We start from the raw sequence: 27,248 nt of genomic DNA, 5'->3' as shown, positions 1-27,248 counted from the left end.
ACTGCTATTTTTAATGAAAAACAAATTGTAGGAAAATATTTAAACAATACAAAAAGTGTGAATTGAAAAGTCTGAGCAGTACTGATGTGTGTGAATACATGAATACAAATAGGACACATTAAAAACAAAAAAAAGCCAACCAGGCAGTGCTACCATGGTGACCTTTCAGTTTGTAGAAATTCAGTCCCTGTGGTTTCTTTAGTGCTTTACTTTTGGAGCTGTCTTCTCAAAAATTGTGTGTCACCTTTGTTTTCAGAGGAAAACGGGTCGAGAATGAGGACACCTTTTCTGCAAAGGTGTGAACATACTGACATATCCTGTTGACTTTAAGCCGATGAGCTCCCCCTCTCCCTTTTTGGGGCATTTTTTCTCCTTCTGTATAACTAATACCGATGTTCATGATTCAAAGTCATGAGAAAACGTGAAGCAGATGTTTTATTTTGTTAGGTTTTCCTTTGGGGGGGAATTGATTTTTCTTTAATGGCCATGTTTAATATTCATGTTACAGATATATGTCAGAAAAGGACAAAGAAAAGTTCCTGGCGCTTGACACACCAGTGACTGCCATTGTGTGTACATGGAAACACCAGATGATGTTCATAGTCAACAAAGGCCAGGTGTTTGCTCTCTTCTTGTTCCTTCTTCTAAAGGAACGCCACAGGTTTCAACATGCACTTTACTGTAGATACTGCAAACTTTACTTATAACCCTTACCCACTGAATGCAAATCAGTTGCAACTATGGCATGAGGTTGAAGGCCGAGGAACAAATAGTTCTCATGAACTGTTTGAATAAAGCATCCAGCCTGAGATGTTGCCATGATTTTCTGGGAAATGCAAAATCCCTTGTTGGAGAATGTAAGACAGAAAATCATGGGCTTTTTGTTGCAGAAAGGTACTAGATTTCCATGTACTTGTGATGTGTAGTCTTGCTCTGAGATGTTGTAGATGTTACAGGACAGATTTTGGATATGGAACAGGTAGCTATAGACGTCTAGGAGAAAGGAGTTTAACTTTTAAAATTTTTCTCAATTAAAAAACATTTTTTGCTAACCTGCAGATAGCATAACACGAGAGGAAACTTATCTTCAAGCATGCCGAGGTATGTCCAAAGACATCCAAAATCAGGTTTAATTTTGGGAATCCATAGTCAGGGCCTTCTACAGAGAACACTGCACCCTGGGGTCCATCAGCATTATTTATGCATGGTGCCCTAGTTTTGATAGGTCCCCCCCAAATAATTTGCTCAGAGTGTGTCCACTCTGCAGACTCTAGTGTAGATGTCACTCAGCTTAAATGAGCTCCTCCAGGTCTAGCATAGCCACCTGGAGTTTGACAGAGGCCAAGTTACCCTGCTGCTTGGCCAGAAATTTTAACTTGTTCCAAACTCAGTGTAGCTGTAGCTGAGCAGCTTCCATCACCTGAGCTAACACTGCCCATGTACCGCCCAGCTCCCAGCGCAGACCTCCAACAGCTCTGTTGTGTCTACGTGTGGGCCCAGTGTGTTTGGTGTTTCAATGATGGGGGACCACGGTTCTCAAGCAAATCACAAAGTTCATCAGAAGCCACAGAGGGCCACAGGACTTCCAAGTGACCTTTTGTTTTCAGTACAGTCCATTTTATTGCAAGGTTTGATGCTGCATAAGGGTCAACAAGAAGTTATTTGACTGCAGGTCAAGATAGATTTTGATACTGGCTGTTTGCTCACGTATCACATTTATTCCTTCAGATATCTCCATCTAAGCAAGTTCTTTGTGGAGCAGCTCTGCAAGGCTCCCTTTACTGGCCCTGGAGAGATGTTGGTTCATCAGACCTGTTTCAGACATCCACTCTGGCCTGAGTGCAAGCCCAGGGGAACTAAGTTAGCTGTCCGCATCGCAGACCTCTACTTTTGATCCAGTGAATCCCACCCCCAGTGTGTGCTAGCGAGCCATCTGGTCTGCAGTAAGGTCCTCTGCACGGCAGAGAGGGCAGTCTATGTCTGCTCTTGGTTCAGCACAGGCAGCACCTTGCAGAGCCCCTAACTGTGGTAGTGAAGGAGAAGTGAGATGCTCCTCTTCCTCCTGAGCAGGCTCGCGTATACTCTGCCGAAGCTGGGCTATCAACCCCCTGCTCAGATGGCAATATCTGAAGGAACAAATCTGATTCTTGAGCAAACAGCCAGTATCAAAATCTGATTTTCATTTGTTAGTCACACTGTGTATCTTGAAGGAGAGGCTGGTTTCTACTGGTGAGCAACTGGTTGTACCAGCCACACCAGGATGATAAAGCTTGAGTTTTGAATAGCTGTTAGCCCAGAGGTGTGTACTCCAAGCAGTGCTCAGATACGGATGTTTGCTGAGGGATAACTGTCCCTCTGGTGTGCCACCGTTGATTGGACGGGACGGTTGCATAAAGCACCTCAGAATAAGACCGGTCTCTATCTTCTGAGAGAGCCCTGAGGTTGTTCCTGTTCAGAAGAAAGCCGGACCCCAGCAGCAACATGTCTCAGCTGGAAACTGCGATGGGAATGATCATTGCTGTCTTTGACAAGTATGCAAAGGCTGACGGTAACAGGCAAACCCTCACCAAAGCAGAATTGAAGACCCTCCTTGAAAAAGAGCTCCCAAACTTCATCTCGGTAAGAGAACAGCGCGGCAACATTTCTGTGTAGCGGGTGCAAGGGCTGCCTGCAGACACAGCTTTTAGTACATTAGAGGGGAAATTACATCCAGAAATACGCAGTGGTTTGTAGAAAAAAATTAAATAAGAAAAGTCTCTGTGCATACTGTGTAAAACTGATTCTAATATTCAAGGCCATTCCCTGTTTACTAAATTCATCATTTGAGTTATCAGGACAATGGCTTTGAAACAGATTGGGTTTCATCTTCAAAAGTCACCTACTTCTTCTGTTTATCCCTGGATTTATCAGCTCACTTCATGTCACAACTGCTGTGAAGGTGCTTATGTTGTCAGCAGTTGAAGATCTTGATTGCCGATGGGGAATCTCTCTAAATATTTATACGCTTACTTTCTCTAGGTGTTTATACTACATACTCAGTATGCACATCAAAATGATGCATAAACATGAACAACAGATGAACTTGGAGCAAACTGTTTTGCATTTGTCTTTGATAGTAAAAGAAAGACCTGGAAAAGTATTTTACAACATACATTTGTATATAATCAGCAGGTACATTTAAGTAGGTTTTTTATATTATATATATATATAAAATTTCTCTTAGTAGGTGTTCAAAATGCTTAATGTATTATAATAAAAGCTTTAGCTTCCTGGGAGACAAAATGCTTTTCATTTTCAATTGTTTTTTATTTGCTTCCCTTCACTAAAAATCCAGAAAACACGTTTAAATATCTTGTTCTTTCCACACAGGAGTAATGTTTATCTATCTGTACAGTTATTATTCTTAATTGCAAAAGCCTAGAACCAAATGTTCCAAATGTGGCCACCACTTTTTGTATCCAGCATAGTTCAATTTTTTAACAACTATTTCAGGGCACTGCAGCCAGGATACAATTTAGTATGTTTCCATGCAAGCTAGCTGAAATCACGGTATGAAACCCATGCCTGCTGGACTGATGACTCACAAATGAAACACAGGTGCAATATTCAGAATAAGAGCCTGGATGGCTCTGGGGGGAGAGATGAAAATGTCTCAGAAAAAACTCTAACAGATGATCAGTGGTTGTGACCCAACAGCATCATAGGAAGCCTCCTCTTCCTGATCATGGAGCTGTATGTTACCTATAGCACTTCCACGTAGAGAAAAATAAAACCAACAGCAAAACCAGAATTCTAAGGGGGTGTGGAAATCCCCCAGAAACTTGGCATTTGGTCTAAATAAAGTTGGGGAGCCTCTGCGCTAGACAGCTACCAAGTGGGATGATGCTCAAAGGTCGTTCCTGACTACGTTTACTGGCCGGGCACCACCTTTTCCAGTTCCCCACAGGTGCTCTTACTGGCTCTACTTATTTCCTGAAACTGCTGGAAAAAAATGGAATTTTCCAGGAAGATAATTAGCTGAATGTCCTCTTATGTTCTAGTCTCCATCTCCCTTTCCCATTTTACCTATTCTAGAAAAAAAAAATAGCGCAAAGTAACGTTTTGTGTCAGTACTTAAATTTAACCCAGCAATGTCCCGTCTTGCAGACTCCTAACTGCAAGAAAGAAACTGAGAACATAAGTCTGACTTCAGAGAAAAAGTTTTACCTGCAGTTTCCTGACATTTATATCCATATTTTTTTATTTACAAGAATGTTCTGGGAAACACTGTCTTTTAAATACTCATGTATATTTCTGGTCTTAGACTTGGTTGTAGCTGACACAGCTCACAAGTATCTGGAAAGGTCTTGAATCAATCAGAGGCAGAAATAAATCCCTATCACAGGACTGAAGGACTGGACTCAGTAATAAAGAGTTTCCACAGAATGATTCCCACGTGCATTTCAGAAGTAATTCAGAGGCTAAAGCTAGTTCATATATTTCATTAAATAATTTAAAATATTCACTGATAAAATTAAAACTGATTGTAATTTGCAAAGTGAAAAGGAATAAAACCTTCCAGACACATTCATCAGTCAAATCTAGGGAACTGGTTCAATTTTTAGTGATTTTAAAAGTGCATCTATTTGAAGTGAAACATGAAATTACAGAATGAGAAATTTAGTTAATTAGACCATGATCAAGACGTGCCATCAGATTTCAGTTAAGGTAGTCATTATTTTAAATTCCTGGAAGTTTTCCAAAAGTTTATATAATTTCTTTCTAGTGGAACATCAGATTTGTTTTTTGTTTAGCTTCAACAAAAGCCACACGGTTGTTTCTTACATTAGCTAGGTCTCTACTGCCATCCCCTGTTTATTTTTAAAACTGCGTTTTCTAAAATCACTGGAGTTAATCAGTGCCGGGACTCAAGCCAAAAAGCCCTCCGGTAAGGTACTTTAGGAAAAAACCTTTTTTCTCTCTTTGGCAAAATTAAAAAAAAAAAAAAAATCTCTTTTTACTTGGATGGTGCCTCACTTAACATCAGCCTGGAGATATACTGCTTCAGTCAGCCCATCAGAATTATGACAACTTGGAAAGAAAAAGATTTTTCTGATATTTTTCCCCGCCGTAAGCCAGGCTCAGCGTTGTGCCTGCTGCAGGAGGTGCCTTCCCGGACACCAGCTCCTGTGCGCAGCTTGTGCCAGGCACCGAGGCCAGAGGGAGGACTCGAAGCACTTTTGAGGTCGATTGCATCTTTGCTGGGGTGGCAGTGCTTAATGAAGCTTAAATCTGACATTTGCCCCAGGAATGCATCATTTTGCAGAACTGCAAACTGCCCGAGCTCCAGCCGAGCTTTCCGTGGGGGTGGAAGGGGAACGCATGGCATTTAGTTCAGCTGGGTAATGTTGTCCTCAGGGCTTTGCATTACACAGCTTAGCCATGATAAATGTTGTTTTAACAGTAGAAAACATGTCTCTCCATGCCGGTGCGTGACCACAGCTCTCAGGTGTAATAAACCCAGGAGCATATGCTTTCGGGAGCCAGGGGGGCGACCTTCTCGCTGCCGCTGTGCAGAGGGCAGGAAGATGCACGTCTGTGCCCATGCCATGAGGATGCCGGGACTCATGCTTGCCCCCACCATCGCCTAGAGCCCCCCAACCTGTGTCTGTTCCCCACACGCCTGGGGCTGACCCCGACCCCAGCAGCAGCGTAAGTCCCTGCAGGAGGATGTGCTTTTCAAGCAGCTGGCGGAGGAGATGCACAGCTCCCGCCAGGACGGGCGGGTGGAGGTACGGCTCCCTGGGGACGTGGGCCATGCCCCATGCTGGGCACTGAGCAGTTGTCTCAGCCAAACACAGTGCAAAGGAACTCATGGCTTTGTACCCAGAGATATAATGCACAAAACAAGCAGAGAATTAAAAAAAAAAGGTCTCGCTAGCAGAATATGTGATAACCTGGCACTCCAGGCAGGCCTATGGCAAGGCTGCGTGCAGGAGCCGTTACACCTCCATCACACCTGCATGGAAAGGTACAATGTGCCCGAGCTGGCGTCAACCTCAGTCTCCCCAGGTGCCCCCCTGCGCACCTCAGCGAGGGCCCGGAGCCCCACCAGGGCCCTTGTTTGGGGTACAGGTAGTTACGATGCTGCATTAGGGTTTGTGTCACCTCTCACCTCAACCTGCTCCTTTTCTTTTGCAGTCGGGGAAGGACAAGGACGCCATTGACAAAGTCTTCAAGAACCTGGATGAAAATGGTGATTCCCAAGTGGACTTCAAAGAATTTGTCATCTTTGTGTCAGCTCTGACTTGCTGCTGTCACAAATATTTTGAGCTGAATGCAGCCAAATAATTGTCAAACTGCTCGCAAGAAGCTGTCTTTGCCTGTGCTCCATATGCTAGTGGTATGGATCCCTTCACTTCTTCCATGTACCGCCACACAGTTTACAAGCATGCTGGGCTGTAAAAATAAAACCTACTGTGCTTACTTCCCTGTCTTGAATGTTAATTTCTGCTCTTTTGTGGAAGAGCCTGGGTTTAACAGCTCTCACTAACTCTCACTGAGTATTTTCTCTCTTTCTCTGCTTTTTAAAATTCTGTTCTTAGCCAAAAGGCTCAATATTCATCCCAGCACAGAGGCCGCACAAGGGTAAATGCTGCTGGAGCCATGAGTCAGCTGGAGGCTGCTTTTATACAGTAGCATCTCTGGGATGCAGCTTGCCCAGCTTCGGCTGGTGCCTAAATGTGATTCACGTGTGTGCCACCCCCACTGTACGCGACGGGTCGCGCTGGGGCTGCCTTTGGGCCTGTTTGGTACCCCAGCCGTGTGGTTGTCGCAGGGCTGCCACGTAGGCTCCTTTTTGGTAAAAAAAACAAACCAACAAAACAAACCAGACAAACAAACAAACAAACCCCAACCTCCCTCCCCCAAAACAACCACATTTTTCTTGCAGCATGGAGGATTCTGTGCAATTTTATGTGCTGGTGAACCATCTCACCCAGCTCATACGGATTTACTTCCTATAACATGATAAGGCTTTTGTACCAGTATAACATTACTGTATCATTGGCGATGTAGGTGGGGTTGCACACTATAACAATTCCATTTTAAATAAATTAAAATACCTCCCAAATAGCATGCCATAATATTTTTGCGTGAAGCAAGACTAATGACAGCAATTCTTGCTTCTTTACCTGAAAAACATCTGTGCGGAGAAGTGGAACAGTTTGCTTTCAGTGGAGCAGGCAACAGACGTCGGCTGTGACTCTGCAGCTGGAGCAAGACTGAAGCAAGTGCTATTTTGGCGCACTTTTCAGGTGAGCACCCCAGTGCAAACTGCAAAAAAAAAAAATTATTTTAGCTCCTTTATCTTCAGAATGGTCCTGTTTGGTGCTATTCCAATCTCATGCCAAGAATCAAGTCATTCCCTGTCCTCCTGCATGCGCAAACGCGCTGCGCAGGTAGAGGCACTGCAACGCCCTGTGCAGCTGCGCCATGTTTTTGTGGAGCGTTCCAGCTCTGGCTGGAGATCCCGCTGCACAGCGAGTGTAGGAACAAATTCAGGTGATAGCTGTCACCAATTGATTGGTGTGTCCTAATTTTTTTTCAGTGTATTTTTCCTTTTCCAAGTTTAGCATTAGTGCATAAAAGATTTCCTCTGTGTTGCCTTGCAATATCCATCCTCACTGAAATTATTTTTTTTTACCACTGTGTGGCACTAAATGCAGCCTTTTTATTACCCACTGAGCCCAAAATTCCATGTATCATTACTGACAATGTAAGGAATTTGTGTTAAGATTTTAAAAATTTCAGAAATGTTCTTAACATCATGGCAATTTTCTCTCTAAACAAACATTTTATGTCCCATCGAGAGCATTTCCCTGATCGCCGTGGAAGCAGCAGGAGCCGAGAGCCAAGGCTCCGTCTCTTGGGCTTTCGGTAGGGCTTAGCTGCAGCATCCTGCTTTCACCCTTGGGAAAGTTGTTTCCCCTTGTTTGTAAACTGCAAATCCCTTGTGCAATTTATTGTAGTATTGTTTACCCCCCATTGAGTTCGCTTTTAAAACACACCTTTTAAAGAGCATATTGGTGAAAAACTCCTGTCTTGTCAGCCGAGGGATTCACCTTATTACTCCATTTTATCTATTGGATTTTTAAACCACGCTGTTCAGCAGAGAGTGCTGTATATCATCCTGAGCAATACTGTAATTTACCCCATATTTCACTCTTATTTCCTAGACTTGTGTCCGATACCCACACAATTCCACTCACTCTCTAATGCCGTTTTGCCCGTTTTCCTGATTTTCTGCAGGTTTTATCTGTGCTCGTAGGGCATCTGAAGACTTGGTTTGCTTAACTGCAGTTCTGCAGCACGAGGCTGCGTTGTAACCGCTCCACCTCCCAAAATGGGCACCAACCCACCGCGAGGAGCTCAAGCCCCCTCGGTTCGGTGAAGGAGCGCCTGAGCTAGCCCTCTCGCCACCAGCTCAAGCCTGCTATGAAACGAGTGGGATATTATTTTTCTCATTTTTCCTGCAAACTCTTACACTTGTGTTTAACTCGGTCTCTTCTCCCAAGTAACAAGTGATAGGACAAGAGGAAATGGGCTCAGGTTGTGCCAGGGGAGATTTAGATTAGAGATTAGGAAACATTTCTTCACGGAGAGAGTGGCTAGGCATTGGAACAGGCTGCCCAGGGAAGTGGTGCGATCACAGTCCCTGGAAGTATTCAGAAAACGTGTGGATGTGATGCTTAGGGACATGGTTTAGAGGTGGACCAGGCAGTTAGGTTAACAGGTTGGGCTCGATGATCTCAGAGGTCTTTTCCAACCTTAACGATTCTATGATTCTATGAACTCTCGTTAGGCCCCTGGTCCCAGCGGTACCTGTGGGGACACCTGGCGAGCCCAAAGAGGGTGCCCAGGTTGCTGTGTGCTGCTTTGCTAACTGGAGGGAGCTGTGCATGTTCAGAGTTGCAGAAAGAGGGGGAAGAAAAGGGGTTTGGTGGTTTTTTTTCTTTTTCCCTGCAGATCTTTCAAATCTGTAACTCAGTGATGAATATTCATTTCAATGTAGTACTGAAAATTCAACTGATGACACCTCAGAGAGAAAATGATCCAGGAATAAAAGAAATTAACATATAGCTCCCACCTTATCCTAGAACAAAAGTGACTTTTCAGAATATATTATTTAACCTAAAAGCATTTCAGCAGAGTCACTTCAATGTCTTTCAATCCACTAATTTTCTTCCCCAGCGTTATTAATTTTCGCTATGAACTCAGAGTTTACCCAGGATATACTGTGTATTTCCTTCACTGGGTAAACGTTTGTCATTCAAGGTTCAAACTGCAGAGATGCAGACCTGGTTTTATACCTACCATTTAATCCCAGCTCTTAGGCCTAAGTGTATTGCATAGAATGAGATAGTTTAAGAAACAGTATAAGGCAGATGTAAGAGAAAGGAAAATACAGCAGAAAGAGCAGCTCAGCAAATATGAGCTAACAGTTTTGGGCAGGACATGTTTGACTTTTGTTAACAGAAAATAAGATATGGGAAAAGATATTACTAGCAAATGACAATATGGGAAATAACCATCTGTGATAAGTTTCAAATTAGGCAAGGCTTAAAGGCAGAGGTCAGGATGTCAGCTAAGCAGCAAACCAGCAAACCAGCCAATAGGTATTTTTGTTATCTTACACAGAAAAAATATAAATTTTTATTAGCAGTAGATACATTCTATAGATGAAGATACTCCACTATCTATAGTTGCCATTTTGAAATCTGGTGGGGTACTGTCGAGGCTCTTCAGTTTTTAAAACGATGTATTGAAATCTTATTTCTGAGTGTATGTACAGGAGAAAATAGGCATAATGTTACCTAACCCTGAAGTCACTCATGGTCATTTATGTTGTGGTATTACCTGGGAAGGTTCCTCGTTATTTTACCTTCAAGTTCACTGAGGCTCATGGAAAAAAATAATTCACCCAGTCAAGCATAGGGTTTATCTCCCCAGTAAATCCAGTTTGGGTCTGGAAACTGGATATTTTTCTCCCCAGGCCCTCTGAGCATCCCACGCTAGCTACATGTACCTTCAACATTTGACCTACAGTGCTAAGATCGAGCTCTTTACAAAATATATTTTAGCTGCTGGTTTCCTTATAAAAGGTGGGTAGAGGAGGAGGACGAGATGCTACTTGTCTTTTATGCAACAGTCTCACAGTGAAATGCTCCTGTAGGAGCTGGGAAATTGCGTTCAAACCTTTCCTCGGCTGAAACCCACACACGCCAGCTGAGCACAGTAAGTAGCAGGACCAGGGCAGCGGGAGGCCCGGGGTACTTGCCAGCGGCTCCCTCCATCGCGCCAGAGACCGGTGAGGCTGAGGCGGCCAGAAAAAGGGCGCATGAGAAGTGGCATGTCTCTGTAGGCTGGTAGATGGAGTATACAGCCAGCAGCGCAGGTGTCTGTGTCCCAGATACGCTGTAAGGGCAGATTTTGTATTTTAGTCAATAACTATTTAACACAAAATACACAGCTGGCATAACTGAAAAGATACTGTTTGCCAGGCGAGTTCCCAAGCCACGGAACGGTAGAGCTGTGGTCGCTGCTCCAGTCCTCTCTCTTGGACCATGTTCTCTGCAACAGGCTGAAAAGGTCTCAGCAGAGGAGGAGAGGGAGCGTCTCCTCCTCCTTACCCTCATCCTCTTCCCTGAGGGAGCATCTCCTCCTCCTGCCCTGTAAAATGGCGGGTGATGCTCAGCCCACCACCACCACAGTGGTAGCCCTGCTGGCGCGTCTCCCCCACCCTAACCACTCAGCGGTGCTCGGCCAAGCTCTTAAATGAAAAAAAAGCTGACTCCTGCTCAGATAGCTGGAAGGAAGGATTGAGATCTCTATTTTGCTGAAGAGGGCTCACGGCTGCGGCCCAGGTGAGGTTCGGAGCTCGCCCAGTGTCCTCTGGGACATCCCCTGCTGCCTGCCTGCATGCGGCTCCTCAGCAGATGGACTCGCACTTCTGGGTCCCTTTCTGTGCTACCTTTCCCCTGTGCTGGGAGCAGAGCCTTGGGGCTTACCACGGGTTTCTGCAGCCTGCTCAGATCCACCCACCTGGAAATTAGTCATTCCAGCAGCTAATTGACTATGCTTTTGTACAGCTTTTTCAGGCCATTTTCTTCCCCAGACTCATTCCTTTCTTTTTCCTTCCTAGCCAATATTTTTTTTTTTTACTCCGGTACCAACCTGAAAACCTCTGGGTCACAGCTCCATTCTGGAAGCTGCTCATTGTCTGAAGGGAGAGAAAACTTCATTTTTTAAGGGCACAGCTCTGCTACTCTCCAGCAGGTGATCAATAGGTTCATACACCATATTATGCTGAATGATTAGGCACCAGAATATTCTATAAATAGGTTTGATTTTGCCCAGTAAACCTTTCCATTATATCCAAATAAATGTACTGTGATCCTCTGGTTCTGTGATACTGATTTTTTTCTCCTCATGATTTTATAGCTTTCTATTTAGATGCAATTGCCAATAACATTCTTTTGTTTTACGACAGGCAGAAGTAGGTTGCTGAAGTATTAGGTAGCTATCGACTGTTGCATTCAGAAAGGACAAAAGGTTCCTGAAAAGACATGGATGAGAAAGGTGAGCAGAGATGGGCTGCCGGAGCCAGGAACTTCCCCTCCCGGGTGTAAGTACAAGCACAGAGAGACTGAACCAACCTGCAGGTCACTGCCACAGTTTTAGCCTTGCTGCCTAAAAAGGTTTCAATCAGATGAAGGCTTGAAATTCCAGGATTGTGGGTTGGCTTTGGAAGCATTTTAATGTTCAAATATTTATTTTCCCTTAGCGCTTCTAAATCCTTGTTAGAGTAATTATAGCTCCCTTCTTCCTCCTCATTTCCAAAGTCTACTCTATAATTTAAGTCTGTGACACTTTGACCGAGTAGTTTCGGATGAAGATGTTCTGGAAGCCACCGATACATCACAAAAGTCAATTTTGTGTTTCTGAATTAACTTCCTCACCTGTGCTGACCTCAGCTAGTTCAGTCTCCCCGTAGTCTCCATGAGATTTCATATCCGTCAGTGTAAGTTAATAGGTTTAAAAGGCTGAACAGTAAAGCCTGCAGAACAAGTAAAAGGCCAAAGACCCTGTGCCCTCTGCTGCTCTTTCTGCAGGTACTAAGAGGGCTGTCTGAAATGAATATTCAATCTCCCATGACAAAAATAACCTCTTCTTCCCTATCGCTGACTTCCCTTATGAAACAGCGGGGAGAAAGAGAAAGCTCAGAGCTGCAGTTGTAGGGGAGCTGGAAAGGATCTAAAGTAAAAAAGAAATCTCAAGTCAATCAGGGATGATGCTAGGTTTGGCCTCTGAGGGCTCTGTAGTCGGAGGCAAAGACGCGTGCCTTGCCTGGGGCTCAGCCTGGGGCTAGGGCTGGGAGAAAGGGAAAGCCCAGAGCTGCAGTTTTAGGGTGCTGGAAAGCATCTTCCAGAGGTAGCTCGGGGCTGCTGCTTCATTTCACTACTGCAGAATACGTGGGCTGAACATGGAGCTGGGTGTCCGGCCACGTGCCACCTTACTGAAAGCCAGGCACCTTAGGCTGCTATTCCCAGCCATCGTCTCAGGGCAGAAGGATTTTAGTCTGGTTTTGGCAGGGACAAGTGCAATTCCTGCAAACCCAGCTACTGCCCTACTGGTCTTTCTATAGGAAGGCTCTGTCGGCTTTCCCACGTCATGAGGCAGCAGCAGATCCTCGCTGACAGCCTGCCCTTGCTAACAGACTCTGCAGGCACATCGTCTCATCGCCACGAGCTGGGGAGGCAGGGGAGATAACAAAGGGCAGGATAAAGCCAAGGCAGCGCAGCGGGGTGAGGCGGACCTGCAGGAAAGGACACGTTTCCCCAGCTGATTTTGAGCTGTATCCTTGTTTTTCCCTGCTCTCCACGTTTGCCTCCTCCTTTTCCTTCCTGTTTTCTTCCTGCCCGAATATGAAGGAGCCTTTCAGTAGAAAGCCGCTCTGTGGTTTGTTTTGTAAATAACAAACCCAAGCATTTCTCTCCTGCTAAGTCCCCAAAAATCAAGCAAAAGAACTGTCCTCCTCTTGACAGAGGCGGCTGCTATTTTGGCTCGCAGTTCAGCCAGCACAACGTAGTCCTTTCTAGCAAGTCTCGCACTGCTGCATGGCAGCTCCGTCTTTCAGCCCTCAGAGAATGAGCACATTAGGAGCTGAATATAAGCAATGTTTGCTTCCAATTTGCTCAGGCTATGCCCAATTACTTTATTAATGGACTGGTTTGCAGCAGGGTTTAAATAAAACAAAGCTGTGCTTTAAGTTTGGTTTTGCAGTTCTCCCAATTTTAGAGCAATAAAAATGAAGAAATGTTAACTTTCTTTCTGTGCGATTTTGTCTACAGAAGCATGAGCTAAAGATCTCTATGGGCAGCCTGTCCTCTGCAGAGCTCAGCACTAATTAAAGCAGAAGGACAAATAATTTTCTTTTCCTGATACCTTTGATTAGGAAAGGTTGGCTCTTCAAGAGACAGTTCAACAGTTTTAAATACCTGTTTAATAATTCTTTTGGGATAATGAGTGTGGTGCTGCCATCCACCAAGCAAGTCCAGGGTCTATTTGAGTCTCCTCCTGCAATCCCACCTTTGGATTAAGTTCTCCTCCATAGGAGTGTTTCGTGCACTCAGGAAAGCTGGGGGCAGGCTTTTTAGAGAGATCCAGGGGACCTCTGGATCAGCTTTCTGGGGTATCAGGGACGCGGTGGCTGACAGCAGCGTGCAGGTAGTGATAACTGTGCTTCAGAAAATACCGAGCGAGGCTGCTCACCCCTGAACGGGAAGGGGAGACAAGTATCACCCCCACCATCCACCTCACAGACGAGGCCTTGAGAGTCTGGACAAGATGATAGGAGGAGGCAGCTTTACGTATGTTTCCACTATTGTAAAGCATAATTTTGGCTACTTTAATACTTTGTCTCTCAGAGATGAAAACATCCAATACGTGTGCTTGGAAATGCTTTCTGTAGACAGAATTGGTGCAGGAAGAGCCATCTCATACAGGGCAGTGCAAGACACGCTGGAAGGCTGCTGTCCTGTGAGATGATGTCTGGAGCCCGCTATGAACTGGCCCCATGCCTGGACTGAGACTCAGCAGTGCTGCATGCTGTCCTGTCCACAGACCTCTCTGTAAGTCCAGGAGGTCGTCTTTAAACCAAAGAGTTTGGCGGTGGCTACTAGCTGCTGGGCTCTGTAAGGGGTGGTGTGACCTCTGCCATTTCTTAAATTTACCTGTTCTTTGAAAGAATCATCTTCAAATAAATATAAATCAATTATTAGTATATTTACTGTCCCATGGTGCCTATTACTGTATTTCTTTTACAATTTTTCTTAAAGACCTAGGCTTCATACAGCATTCTAAAATTAAACCAGAAAATTTTGTACTGCCTGGGAGGGCTAATGTGTCTAGATCTTTTGCAATAAATACCCACCTCCCCTTGAAATTTTTATTTTGATCTCTGAAAATGTACATTGTACTGAAGCACAGCTAGAAAAGAATATAAGAAGAAATGGAGAACATACAGACCTGGTAAGTGTCACTCTTTATAACCACACAATCTCTTCAAACGGCATCAAATGTTGGGGACCTCCTCCTGCCAGGCTACAGGAATGCTGATATGTGGTCATCAAACAAGAGGTGGACCTTGGCAGAAAGAAGTGGGGATTAAGATTTTGCTTGGAAAAAGCCCTCAAAGTGATTTGGAAAAAGTGCTGGGTCCCCAATTCCAGTTGATAGCAGAGAGTACTAAGTTTCACAACTGGTCAACAATGTGGGGTGATAGAAGACGATTCATGATAACACACAAAAGAGCCTTAGATGCTTTGTCATAGGATATCATTTGTTCTCTATTTACATAGTGCCTTTGTTTCAAAGTACAAGTGAAGGATAACAGCAATGAAACGGAAAGCAATACTTGACAATGAAAGCAAACAAGCCACCAGCTCTGGATCTCAAGTGAGAACAATAGATCGAGCTTACAGAGGAAAAGACAAGATCAAGACAGTGGGAGAAACAGCATAGAAGAAAGAAAATAGATTCCTATGGCTATATTTAGAGCCGAAATTGTGAACGATAAGGAAGCACTTTTTTGCTGCGTCGCCTCAGGTAAGACACAGAGACCATGTCCACTTTTCTTTTAGACCCTTTCTCATATCCTCCTTTGCTGGTGATGGTGCCTCAGTCTACAGTACCCCATTGCAACGGATGCTGCAAGTTTTAAATCATCTACAGAGTATGTCTACATAGCACTGATGTGCCTGACCTTCTGAGAAGCACTGCAGTACTTAGAAAAATCATTTTAGCTTTGGTTTTGTCCCTCAAATATCTGAATCGGCCATGCCCTCTGCCCCTCTCCTTCCCCAAAGAGATTCTGCCTCACCCTTGTCATCATCTACCCTCCACCAGGAGAACTGGTACCCCTTTTCTCCCTTCCATGCTCTCCTATGTGTCGTCTAGGGCTTATCTGCCTCTGCCCCAGGAACAGGCTACAGCTGGGCTAGGAATCACTGCAGCACCCGGGAAGACAGCAGATGATGATGAGGGAAAAAAAAAGGACCCTTCTAGAGAGCGTGGGGATGAGATGGGGATGGGGAGGATCGCCCTTCAGGGCATTAAACCAGGACAGCAGTTATACTTTCTGTGCAGGAAGGATCAAACCCCTTTATGGCTGTGTAAATAAAACCAAATTTATTCATTTTTCACAGGCCACAGGAGAAGAAGTGCTATGCACAGCCAGTAGCCAAAGGACAGGAGGCGGTGGCCTTGGTGTCCTGCAGTCAGTTCTAGCCTGACGTGCTGGACAAGAGCGGACTCTGTCTTCGCAGTCCACCCTGGAAAATCCCGAAAGCAAACACTTCAGGACGTACAGAGTAGGACAGGGCCTTGAGAGAAGTGAGAGATTCTGCAAAAGACGGGCAGTGTTAGCAGACACATCTCTGACTTTGCCCTTCTAAAAGCCCGGGAATTAAAATTATAATTAATTGCTGTGCCAACAGGCAGGCTTTGGCTCCACTTAACAAGACCCCTCCAACAAAGTCCTGAGCCTTCGTTTTCTTGCCAGATCAGCTTCTGCAAGATCAAGGACTATCTGCTCCAACAGGCTGGCTACTGACCTACATAGAGCAGCAAAGCTCAATGCAATAAAGGGCAAAGCTGAACTTCCTTTTTAAAAATAATCTAAGTTTAGAAACAATTTAGATGCTGGTGTAGCCGTGTGACTCCAGAAGCTGTGGAGCCTGAAGTCAGTGGTTTCATCTGTACCTGGTTCTTGGCAGACCTTGTGCTGCTGCTGCTTTTGCATCTAAAAAATCTCTAAGGGGTTACTAGTTCTGAATTGCAGAGGCATAGATGGAGGCACAAAGAAACCATATTTCTTAATATGTAACAGTCTCTAAACACGGTGGTTTATATTAATTTAAAGAGGTCTGCTCTATTTTATGCATATTGCCCAGCCCAAAGGAGATTCAAATTCCTGACAGAGGCCTCCAGGCAGTAGGGCAAGATAAGTAAAAAATGTTAATAATATCTCTCATTGTATGTCTCTAGTTGTTTACATGTCTTTTAACAGTTTTTGGCGCTGGGATTTTCCAAACTGCTCAGTGCTGGTCTAACTCTGACCTTCTTGCTTCCAGTGATTGAGGCATTCATTCAAAATAGATCCCAATAAGAATATATAACTTGGGATGTAGATATAGTTTTTTTCTGCTCTTTTGCAGTAATATTTTGCTTGTTAAATCACATTAACTCAGTCTTATGCCAGCCCTGAAATAATTTATCCTGGTAGATCCTATATTCATCTTGCGGTGTGGTTGATGTTTGATGACCCAAGCACACAGTCAATCTTATAATTTCTTAATTTGTACCAGGAGATTTTAAAAGTGCAACTTATGTCATATCTAAGCAAAACCCCCTTACATGTGAGAAATTACTGGCCGTCCATTTTGTGATCGAATGCATACAGCAAGATTAGTGATCATCTGTAGCTCAGCTGTTATTTTTACTGGGTTATCAAAGCCCTGGGGAGGATTTTGTAAAGCTATTTAGCCTGAAGGAAGGGATTAAAGACGTTTCTCCCCATGAAACATCTGTTGTAAATGTACTTTTTACTATTCGGAGCAGAATGTTAAAATTTATCAGAAAGGGGAAGAGTCTCTTCCCTGTTCAGCAGCCGTACTCTGCTCAGCCATCCCACGGGCCAACCCACTGCTCCTTTCCCAGCCCAAACCAGAAGCTGCCCCCACCGCTATAGAACAGAGGACTTCTGTGGATGCTGTGCCCCTCCACACCTTGATGGGATACTTCAACTTTTTCCTCAAGCTCTCCTCCTTTTTGTCAATTAATGAGAAACTAGGACTTAAAGTGATTCTTATAGCTAGAGAGGCCAACCATCCATGATCTCCTTCTCTTCTTGCCCTAATTCCCACACTCGACACTCGTGCTTTTGTGGTATATGCACTTGCACGCACTTTTTTTCCCCCCAAACAGGTACCTGCTGGAATAGTGCATCATCATGCCTACTTTGAGCAATAGCTGATTATTTTCCCAAATGGAGCCCATTATCTACAATCCCCCTATTTGTGTGATTTTAAAAAAAAATCTGTGCTTGCTTAAAAAAAAAAAAAAAAGAACAGAATATTAAACAAACTTGGGTACTAGCAGTTCTGATAGAGTTATGGCCCAAGAGCTGTTTTCTGTACCTTTCTCCTCCTCTCACAGGGCTCTCTCAAGCCCACTTATCCCAGCCCCAGGATAAAGCTTGTAGTCCAGGGGCAAGGATAACTTTCTTTCTCCAGCAGCAGGTAGGACTAGGTTGTGCTATGCTTTTACTGCTTCTAGTATTGCTTTCTATAATATGTGGGGGAAAAGGAGATACCCAGTTATAAGCAAGCACGTTCACTACAGAGCAACATACACTGTGCAAACTTACATGCTAAAAGAAGTCAGATGATAGATAAAAACAAATTCTCAGTTTATTCTCCTGGTTCATGCATAGGAGATTTTTAGAGAAATTGAGGAGACCAGACTTGATGTTCCTCATTCTTAGTGCTTTTTTATTATTCAGTTTAAGAAAACAGGCTGATTGTTGGGTTTTTTTTTTTTCAAAGCAAAAGGAGAAGTAACTTAATTCTTCCCCTCTATATAAGAGGGGGAAGAATTATATCCTCATGCTTATAGATGCTGGGCTTAGTAAACTGAAGCTTCAGGACAGTGGGGGAATGGCTTACTGGTAGCATCACAGTAGTATCCTAATCAGAGCCACAAGTGACACTGATGACACTGCATTTCTGTCCTCAGTTCAGCCACAGACAAGTAACAGACCCCTTAAGAACACATCATCGTTGTTGCTGATGATGATATCCCATCAAACAGAAGAAGAGGGGTAGGACGACTATGGTGGCTGCTGAGTGCTTAGCAGGACTTACCTGTCCTTGTCACTCCCTGCTCCCAGCTCAGAGGAAGGGGACTGAAGTGTCTCATTCCCCCGGGCCAAGCTCACCTGCTCCAGGTGAGCTCCTACCAGCAGACGTGAGCGCAGAAGCAGTGGTGAGGCAGTGAAACACCGACTATGCATGCCTCAAGAAATAACGAAGCAAGGATACGAAGGCAAAAAACTCCTAAAGCTGGGTCCTCTGGGAGCTCCCAGGGGAGCCCAGGACTTACACCCTGTAGTCATCCAGGAATGGAAGAGGTTTCTTTTTGCAGAGCCAGCTTGTGGTAACAGAAAGTAGAACAGAAGTTTTTAAAAGCCTGTTTCAGGCTGATATGTAGAAGAGTTAGAGATACAATTTCTAGTGCTGAGCATGAGGACAAGGTCATAAATAAGAAGGCAGACAGTAAAACAACAGTAAATGCCTGTGCCTACTGCTATAAATGGCAACTCAAAGATTAACTGGTATAGGTATACCAGCCAAGATTTTCTACTAAGGCACGGGCTTTAGAAACTGCTTAAGCACTTCACCTGTTTGAGGTTGTAGCCAAAATCCTGCTGAATACACGCCAAAACCTGAGAGTGGATACAGTGACCAAACGACCAGGACTTCTTTCCCAGGCAATGAGGAAGGGGCGACCAGGCTTCTCCCATCACTGGTTTGCACAGGCTATGCCGTGGTAATCTGGGAGTCCTCCCTCAGTGCCTTTTCAGACCTTTTGGCTGAGAATAACAAATTAGTGAAACATGTGAGCTCTCGTCTACTAAAAACTGGAGTAAATCCAGACTAATGTCACGGGGGTCATAACACAGCCTGTAAAAAACTGCTGAAAACCTGGGCTATATTAAAACTGGTGATATGCGATTAAAAAAGCTATCATTCCCCTCAGCCTCTGTGCCCACATCCAGGTGACACGCTGTCCCCTCTGCGGGGATGGCTGGGACGCAGCAGTTCACTTGGCAACTGCTGCTGTAATAAAATATTTTCCCTCCGAATCAGAGAGTACTAAAAACATACTGACAAAATGCACCCTGCATTTTTCTCATGTAATAAATCTGCTTTTATATTTAAAGACCATACTTCTTCCCCTGGCAGGACATAACTGTGGCATATTTCTTTCCTCAGAAGACACTGTACCAGCCCGATTCCTGGAGGGCCTGTGAAGGGTTGATGCAGAAGCGCAAAAGAGGAGCTTTGTGCAGGCTGCTGCTGGTGGAGGCACAGGAGATGTTCAAGAGACGTCCATGGACTTTGCTGAAGATACCGCAAGGAGCAAGCCATTATATGGCTCGCAGACTCAGCTGGCTAATGCAGGACAGAGGCCTGCCAAAGCCCTCCCTACCCTGGGAAAAGGACTGTCACTCGGTCACATCAAAAATTTCCTGCATTCCCCACAATGCATGGGCTCCCACTCCAACACACTTCTGAGCACGGCCCAAGGCAGGTGAGAGCATTTACTCCTGCTAAAAGACCCCTACGGAATCTGTACAGGCTGTTGTGATCTGTTCTTAAAGCCATTTTGACTCAAGCTATTCAGATAATATCTTCTGTTGAGGGGTGGGTGTATGAGAAAGTAGCTAACACAACTTCCAGGTACACCCTGCTGTTGGGGGCTGCTCCCTGGCTTTAGAGCACATGGAGATGTTGCCTGAAAGGAGTAACCAGAAGTCACTGCAGCCTTACGTGACATCTGCAGCTGTCTCAAACACAGATGACAAATATCTTGCCTTGAATATAATCTTGGCTATTCTATTTAATAAAGGCATCTATTAACTAATTATTGGCCAGTGGTTATACAGCACTCCCAAGTACGGCAGGATCAGGATTTGTGGTGTGAATGGTAGCTGCCTCTTTTTCCTACATTTTTTGCAAAATAACTCTGGGGAGGCATGCAGAGAAGCAAAGCCTCTGGAACACATTTAATTAGATAAGCTGAATCTGCCATGTAGAATTTGAAACTGTCCAGGTTCGGGATGGATAATGCAGTAATCTGGCTGGGTGATAGTGGACTCTGCTGATTTATGTGTGAATCAACTGCGGCTCTTCTGTGTTGCCTTTTCCCCTCCAGTCCAGTAATTCATTTGCCCACCTCTTCTCCCATCTAAGGCTCCTGGGGTTTTGCACGTTGCCATCTCTCTGTCCTGAAACACACACATACGCTCGCTTTTTCAGGACGGGTTTTGCAGGAGCGGAGAAATGGAGGTGCACAGATTAGCGAGACCATTGCACTCGATGGGTAATGGGGCCATGGGTGAGCATGACTTCCCAGGTCCCTGTTCCTATGGGATTGCTGCTGTACCTTCTTAACCAAGAAGCTCCCTCTTGAAGGGGAGGGAAGAGGGATATATCTATCTCTCTCTCCTGCTGTGGCCCTCACTGATATTTGTTTCCCTGGAAGCAGACTGTAGAAATAAAGAAGTCAAAGGGATGAGACTACAACTTCCACAAGGGCTGAGAAGCTTCTTAAAGCAGCTCCAGGGCCAATCACAGCCACCGAGATATTTTGAATTAGCAGCACTGTGTGTGTTTCAAAGGGCACCCTGAAGAAGAAACACAGATTATCCTTCATATTGGCAAAGTAATATCTGGGACAAGCTTGCACAATATTATAATCTAGAACTCAAGGTGTCTGTGGCCCTTGCCCAGGTAACTGCACCTGAACTGTTGACTGCTCACGGGTTAAGGTTAATTCACCAGAGTCCTAGTCACCGTCTTTTAGCATTGTCTGAGAAGTGCTGGAAGTGTGTCACATCCCCTGCATGCTCATATCTGGGGGCCAGAGACAAAACCCAAGCTGGTCCCTGGGGCTGAGGGCAGCAGGGAAGGGGCAGAGCCCCCAGCGAGCAGAGCGATGGCTTCTGCTGCTGGAGGGAAGAGGGAGAGGGGGAGCTGTGGAGGAACGTCTTCAGTGGAGGACAGAAAGCGAGGAGTCTTCAATTCTTGAAGCTGCACAGCAGATTAAAAAGAGGAGTCGCTGCCTGGCATTTTCTCATCAGCAATCTGCTGGCCAGCTGCTGTGGAAGGAAACTCATCAGCTTGCTTACAGTGTCACCTGCAGCTCTAAAATAATTTTTCTGTAGCTAGAAAATATTTGGGCTTAACTGACACTGGTAGTGCTGCAACCCCAGGGAAAAATACGATGAGGGAGGGGGAGACAGGGCTGCAAATGCAGGAGACGTGCTGTGTTTGCACAGCAGGCTGCGGGTCCCCGAGCAGCCTGTAATCACTCATGCCTGCCTCGCAGAGCAGGTACTCGACGTGCGTGTGCAGAATACGGCTGCGTAACACATCTGTACTCCAGAGGATGCTTCAGCTTCACCGGCCTGTGAGCGAGAATCAAGGCATGTCTTACAAATAAATAATTTCTGAATGACAGAACATGGGAAGGCTGATTTCAGAGGGCTTTGCGTGCCGGGTTGGGTTATTCCATGTGTAATGAGGTGCAGGCAGTGACTGAAGCATTTCCTGCAGCTCCCTCCTCCCTCGTGTGAGTTCCCTGGTACTCACTCACATGTTTGCTTTCACGGTGTAATCTGGCTTTCTGCAAGGGGTGCTCATTTTCGTCTGTCCTCCCACCTAAGTTTTGCAAAGCTGTGAAAGCAGACTATCTTTGAGACATCTAACACTCGATTCCTTCTGGTTGAAAAGTTTGAGTTTCCATTTTGGGAAAACAGTTGTGGTGCAGGAGGACTTTTTAAAAGCCTGATGTCTCTTCAATTAATCATACTTTCCAAAAAAGTTTCTTTAATATGTCAGAGCTAAACAGGAGTGCAAATAAGTCATGCACATGCTATATAAATTACCCATTCAATTCTAAAATCATTCAAGCCTCATGAGATTCCTTTACTGATACCTGGACCTATTAGCTGAGAAAGTTCTGTCTAAATCTAGTCTCTTTGAATCGTAGCTGAACCCATTTTCTTGTGGCAGAGCAGGGAAGGGAACCTGTGCTTTATTATTTTTAATAACAGAACAAGAATTAAGAGAGTTTTCTTTTTCCAGGATTCTCCAGTGAGTATTTTTCACAGCCAATATCTTTTCTTCTTTCAAGGTAAATATATTGCTCTCTTGCTGGTTGAAATATGAAGCCAAGGCATCTATATTAATCTCATCACTCTAAGCTGAAAAAACCACCTGTACTCTAAGAAGCTAACAAGAACAGATAGCTGACCAGCATCAAGGTTTCCGCTGTGGTTTGACGCTTGCTGCGTGCCTGCTGTCCAGACAATTCTTTGACTACAAAGGGCAGAGTGAAAGTGTTGCCTTTATGCTGTATACGTGCACTTCAGCTCAAGTGAATTTCGCCATGGACACATACTGACTCCATTCCTTTGAACACCTCTCACTATTTGTCTCACCAACACATACCAGCATCTTTTCTGCAGAATAGTCACTACCATTGCTCTTTCTGCATGCAGTGTGCACACGCGTGCAACCCACAAAAAGAAACACCCAAAGCAAGAAGATGAAGTAGTAAGAAAAACCAAATGGCATAAATCCAGGTACTGTAGGAATACGGTGAGATTGGAATAATCTAATTTACAGTTAACAACCCAATTTTCCATGAGAGCAAGAGGCCATGCTGGAGCCACGCTAACAACTTTTATTCTTTCTAACAAGTCTGTTGTCGCCTGAATTGTACATCAGAGGATCATCCTGGTCATGGATGCAACCCAGATTTAAAGGTCAGCCTACAAGAGACCTGACAACCATCATAGTGAAATTCAAGAGAGATATGGACTTCAGAGGAGTGAAGAACTTGGTTAATATCCAAAAATAACACAAATTCTATCCTGATACCATGAATAAAAGGAAATTAAGAAGTTCAAAAATTCTCTATTAAGAAGTACAAAGTTGCCTTAGTCTAAGGACCCCCAAACTAATATGTCTTAATAGTAGTTGGATGGTTACTATGTGCTTCCACAACAGGATAAAATGATGTTGAAAAGTTTCCAACACTGTTTACTGATGTATCATCAAAGGGATGATTTATTTTAAAAAGCATGCAATGAAGAGACAGAGTTGCAAGGCAAGGTGAAAATCAGCCCCCAACTGTGTGACACTTTCTTTGGGTACCCTACCAGGATAGCCTTAAGATTACAGCCTTTCCTCCCAGCTTAAAGATGGACTGATGGACTGTCAGATCAGTCCTACCCCTGAGCAGATTTGCCTTTCCCTTTTATCTCCCAGCTTTCACTGCCTTCTGCCTTTCTCCATCTGATTAGATGAATTATCAAAGCATATTTCTGTGCTGAGCAGAATAACCCATCCCAGTGCAGCATGGATGGATTTTCAAAAGAACTTAATCTTGGTTTTGATGAGGCTTTTGATGAACAGAGAAGATGAAGCCTGCTAGTCCCTGCAATGAGTCCACCAGGCACTCCTGGAGGTTAACCGACGGGTGTTCATTGTTCCGAAAGGCCTCCAAAATTTCACTTTTTAAACCCAGGCTCCATCGCTATCTCCTCTCTGTCCTCACTCCCTCCCCTGAGCCTTCCTGCTGCCTCCTCGCCCTGAGCCTCTGCCCGACGTCTGCCGCCACCGCCTTGCCCCACATCTCTCCCGCTCCTGACAGGATCTCTTGCAGTCAGGGCTGGAGACAAGCCAAGCAGACTCAGTGGAGTTTATCAATCAGATCAGGATCTGCCAGCAATAGGTCTTGGCCCCAGCTGGGGCCGGCATACCTCGCCACCGAGGCATGCCTCTGCTGTCTGAGGCAATGTGGGCATTGAGGAGCCTCAGTGTCACCCAAAGCCAACAGGGACCCACGGCACCGCTCCCTCCAGCCATGCCATGCCGCGTCAGGAGCCTCTGCACAAATTACTACGTCTACATACCACAGCAATCTGCCTGTCAAAAATAGTAGCTTCAGTCTTGAAGTCGGTATGAGGATGATGCTGCACCCAGACTAATGAGCACACTCACTCTCAGCAGGGCCAATTAGCCAGGGTAGGCTGGGGGGTTAATTCAGTTCCAGAGCTGGCTTGTTTTCTAGTTGTGACCTTGTTTACCTCTAATTTGGGTATCTTTGCATGCTGTCACACTACATCTTGAGACCTGGCAGCATCTATGCCACTTCTGAAATGCCGCTTAGTCATTTAGTTCGTATAAGCCTTGTCACACTCAGCAGAGCTATACATAAATGTTTTAAATATCTAGGCACCAGCACACTTCTCAGGTGGCTTCAGGAATCCAGCCCACACAGCCATTTAATGCCAACCTGAGAGTGGCTGATTGCTGCTTCATGCAAAACCTGGACTGATGCAGTTTGATAAATCTATCACAAAAGTAAATCAAATTGCAGCATAAAATGCAAGAATCAAATTTAAATACTAGTGATGGCCATACTTCTCGTTCACATGAAGAGGGGGCCGCTAGAATGGGCACCTGGAAGACTGAAAATCCACTGGAAAATATAAGTTCAGTGACAAGCCCTGAGAACTGCTTACATTTACTTGAAGATTAAAATCCTGTCTGTCTCCCTCATTTGCTCTTGAGGAAGGAAACTAACACTTAAAAGATGTATGTAAAGTCTTCAAGAAAACAGTTTAAATGAGGTGACTGTCTTCAGATCTACTTTCAAAATAAATTCCCTTACACTGGACTCATAGTCACAAGGCTCAAGGCAGTGGTAGCAAAAAATTCAGTAGGCCTTTACTGTAAAGACACAACCTTAGCCAAAAAAGAGTTAAAATTTTAAAAAGTCAGGAGAAAATTGCTCATTATACCTGCAATAATCTGAATTACTGTATCATATCCGTATTTTAGTATTACCTAGTCATCGAGGTTGAAATATCTTGTTACTGCCATAATTCTCCAAGAAGCAATTGTATTACTAAAGACATTATGAAAAAAATGGAATTTTCCTGATTAGTAGGAACAATGTAGCAGGACCAAAAAAAATGGGTTTATTCAGTATCTTGGAGGGATAGACAGAACCACATTTCTGAAAAATTGCCTCTTTCATCTTTCAGAAAATTGAGCCTGTGATTATATTATAGACCTTGGTAGAGACTTAGTTTTTATATCATTGTTATGTACTTGTTCTTTATATGTATTTTAATGTGCCTTGTTTAAGTTTTTGTAATTTTTATGCGTAGATGATTCATTTTGAGCAGCAGTAAAGGAATCTTGAAATTTTTCATCTTTTTTCCACACATTTTTGCAAATCCAGTCACAGCTTTGCATAGACGTGAGTTTGTAACCCAGTATTTTCAGTCTACGTCTTTACAGAAACAGTTCTGAGGGAATACGAAGTAACCAGGGAAAGCTGCAACAACATTCGTAAGGACATTGAAAATGAGCTGCTGTTAAGAATAACTCTGTTAAATTGCAAATACAGATGTCATGGTTGCGCAGGGCGGGTTGTGGAGGAGGCTTTGGGCAGGCAGGGTGGGGAGGTGCGATTAGCCGGGGCCCCCGGCAGGGACGGGGTTATCGCCGGCAGGGACTCCTGCCAGGTCACGGGGCAATATTTCTCTGAAGCGGACAATCTGCAGGAGTTTAGTCATAATAAAACAGGATAAAGTGTGTTTTTGTAAACACAGAAAGGACCCAGGCTCACGCTGCGAAAACAGCTGCGAAAACCCTGGCTGTTTCGGAGTCTGACTTTCTCAGCTTCAACTTTTAAGATATTTAATTCTTCATAGAATATTTGAACAGGAAACAGTGATTATGAGTAAAAATTTAAGGTCTGAGTGGGAAAAAAAGAGTGTTTTTAAGGGAATATAGTGTTCGGGGTTTTACTTTTGCAAAATCTGGTAAAACCAGAGGGAGTTGAGGGAAAAAAAAAGGAAGTAAACTTTTTTATCGGACGTATTTTCCCACAGCCTGATCAGCGAAGCAGAGACGCCCGTTTCAATTTGTGCAGCTCTCCAGTTTAGGGAAGTACAGGAGTATCACGGGGGGAGCTGCAGAATTAAACGTCCGGATCTCTCAGACCCGGATCCTGCCGGCAGAAACCAAAAGGAAAGCCTTGGGCACTGCTGGCACTTCCAGCATTACATCAATAACGGCGTTGCTTCACTCACCTTATACTTACTGTAGGGTGGCTATTTCTGTCTGCAGTTGCAATGCCGCAGCATAGCGATAACTCGCTATGAAAGTGTGTGGGGCTTCACTCTGTAGTTTCATCCGTGCTTGGGCTGGTGGCTGAGCCCGAGCCCCACCAGCTGCCTTGGCAGGGCTCTGGGTAGCAATGTGGCACATTCGCTTTCAAAGCTCTGTTTCGTGCTGTGTCGATGCCTTCTTTTTTGCTTATGAAAGCGTTTCCATTTTTAATGCCTTAATTCCTGCTCAAATTTTAGAGATTTGTCAACAGATAAAAAAAATTGCACATGGGCACCTAAATGTTTAATCCAGCTCCATGTCTGCTACCAGATGACTTAGATGTTACTCATATGCTCTTGTACAGATCAGAAAGCTTGTGCTTGCGGATCCCCTGCAGGACTAGGACCATACTTCATGAGTTAAGAGCAGCTCTCCGTGCTCAGCCGTGTTTGGCTTTGGCATGTTGCGTATGACAAGGCCAGCTGTACTAGTAGGGGTCTGGACGTCTAATCAGCCAGAAAGAGCAAGCAGCTATCTCTGGCGTCCTCCCCCGTCCCCCAGCAGAACACATTTTTCCAGAGCCACTGATATTCTTGCAGCACAGGCCTGATTTATGACTAGTGCCTTCAGGAGCTACTGCAATGCACATACTTAATTTGATAGTAATAGTTACAGTAGCACAAACTGATAACATTTACAGAGGATCTTTCTGTAAATGACTTGTATTTA

At 44.5% G+C, this 27,248-nt stretch overlaps 1 protein-coding gene and 1 long non-coding RNA gene across 3 annotated transcripts; one reads left to right on the top strand and one right to left on the bottom strand.

Moving 5' to 3' along the window:
• Window positions 1-131: 131 nt before the first annotated feature.
• On the top strand, window positions 132-6,465 carry S100P (S100 calcium binding protein P). The gene is made up of 2 exons (XM_009471131.2): window positions 132-2,619; window positions 6,181-6,465. Exons 1-2 carry the CDS (start codon window positions 2,482-2,484, stop codon window positions 6,328-6,330), a joined length of 288 nt encoding a protein of 95 aa, XP_009469406.1. The 5' UTR covers window positions 132-2,481; the 3' UTR covers window positions 6,331-6,465.
• Window positions 2,533-27,208, bottom strand: LOC148051366 (uncharacterized). 2 transcript variants are annotated; one of them, XR_015699629.1, is made up of 6 exons: window positions 26,501-27,208; window positions 19,001-19,192; window positions 14,569-14,685; window positions 10,319-10,455; window positions 7,173-7,314; window positions 2,533-2,668 (listed from the first exon to the last, which is right to left on the bottom strand). It is a non-coding gene; the product is annotated as an uncharacterized LOC148051366 (long non-coding RNA). The 2 variants fall into 2 exon arrangements; XR_015699628.1 differs by lacking the exon at window positions 2,533-2,668 and adding an exon at window positions 6,305-6,438.
• Between the last annotated feature and the right edge of the window lie 40 nt (window positions 27,209-27,248).

Source organism: Nipponia nippon, unplaced genomic scaffold (genome assembly GCF_047370975.1).
Source record: "Nipponia nippon isolate SJK-2023a ecotype South Korea unplaced genomic scaffold, ASM4737097v1 scaffold_6, whole genome shotgun sequence".
Classification (NCBI taxonomy): Eukaryota; Metazoa; Chordata; class Aves; order Pelecaniformes; family Threskiornithidae; genus Nipponia; species Nipponia nippon.
This window is presented reverse-complemented; position numbering and strand designations above follow the sequence as displayed.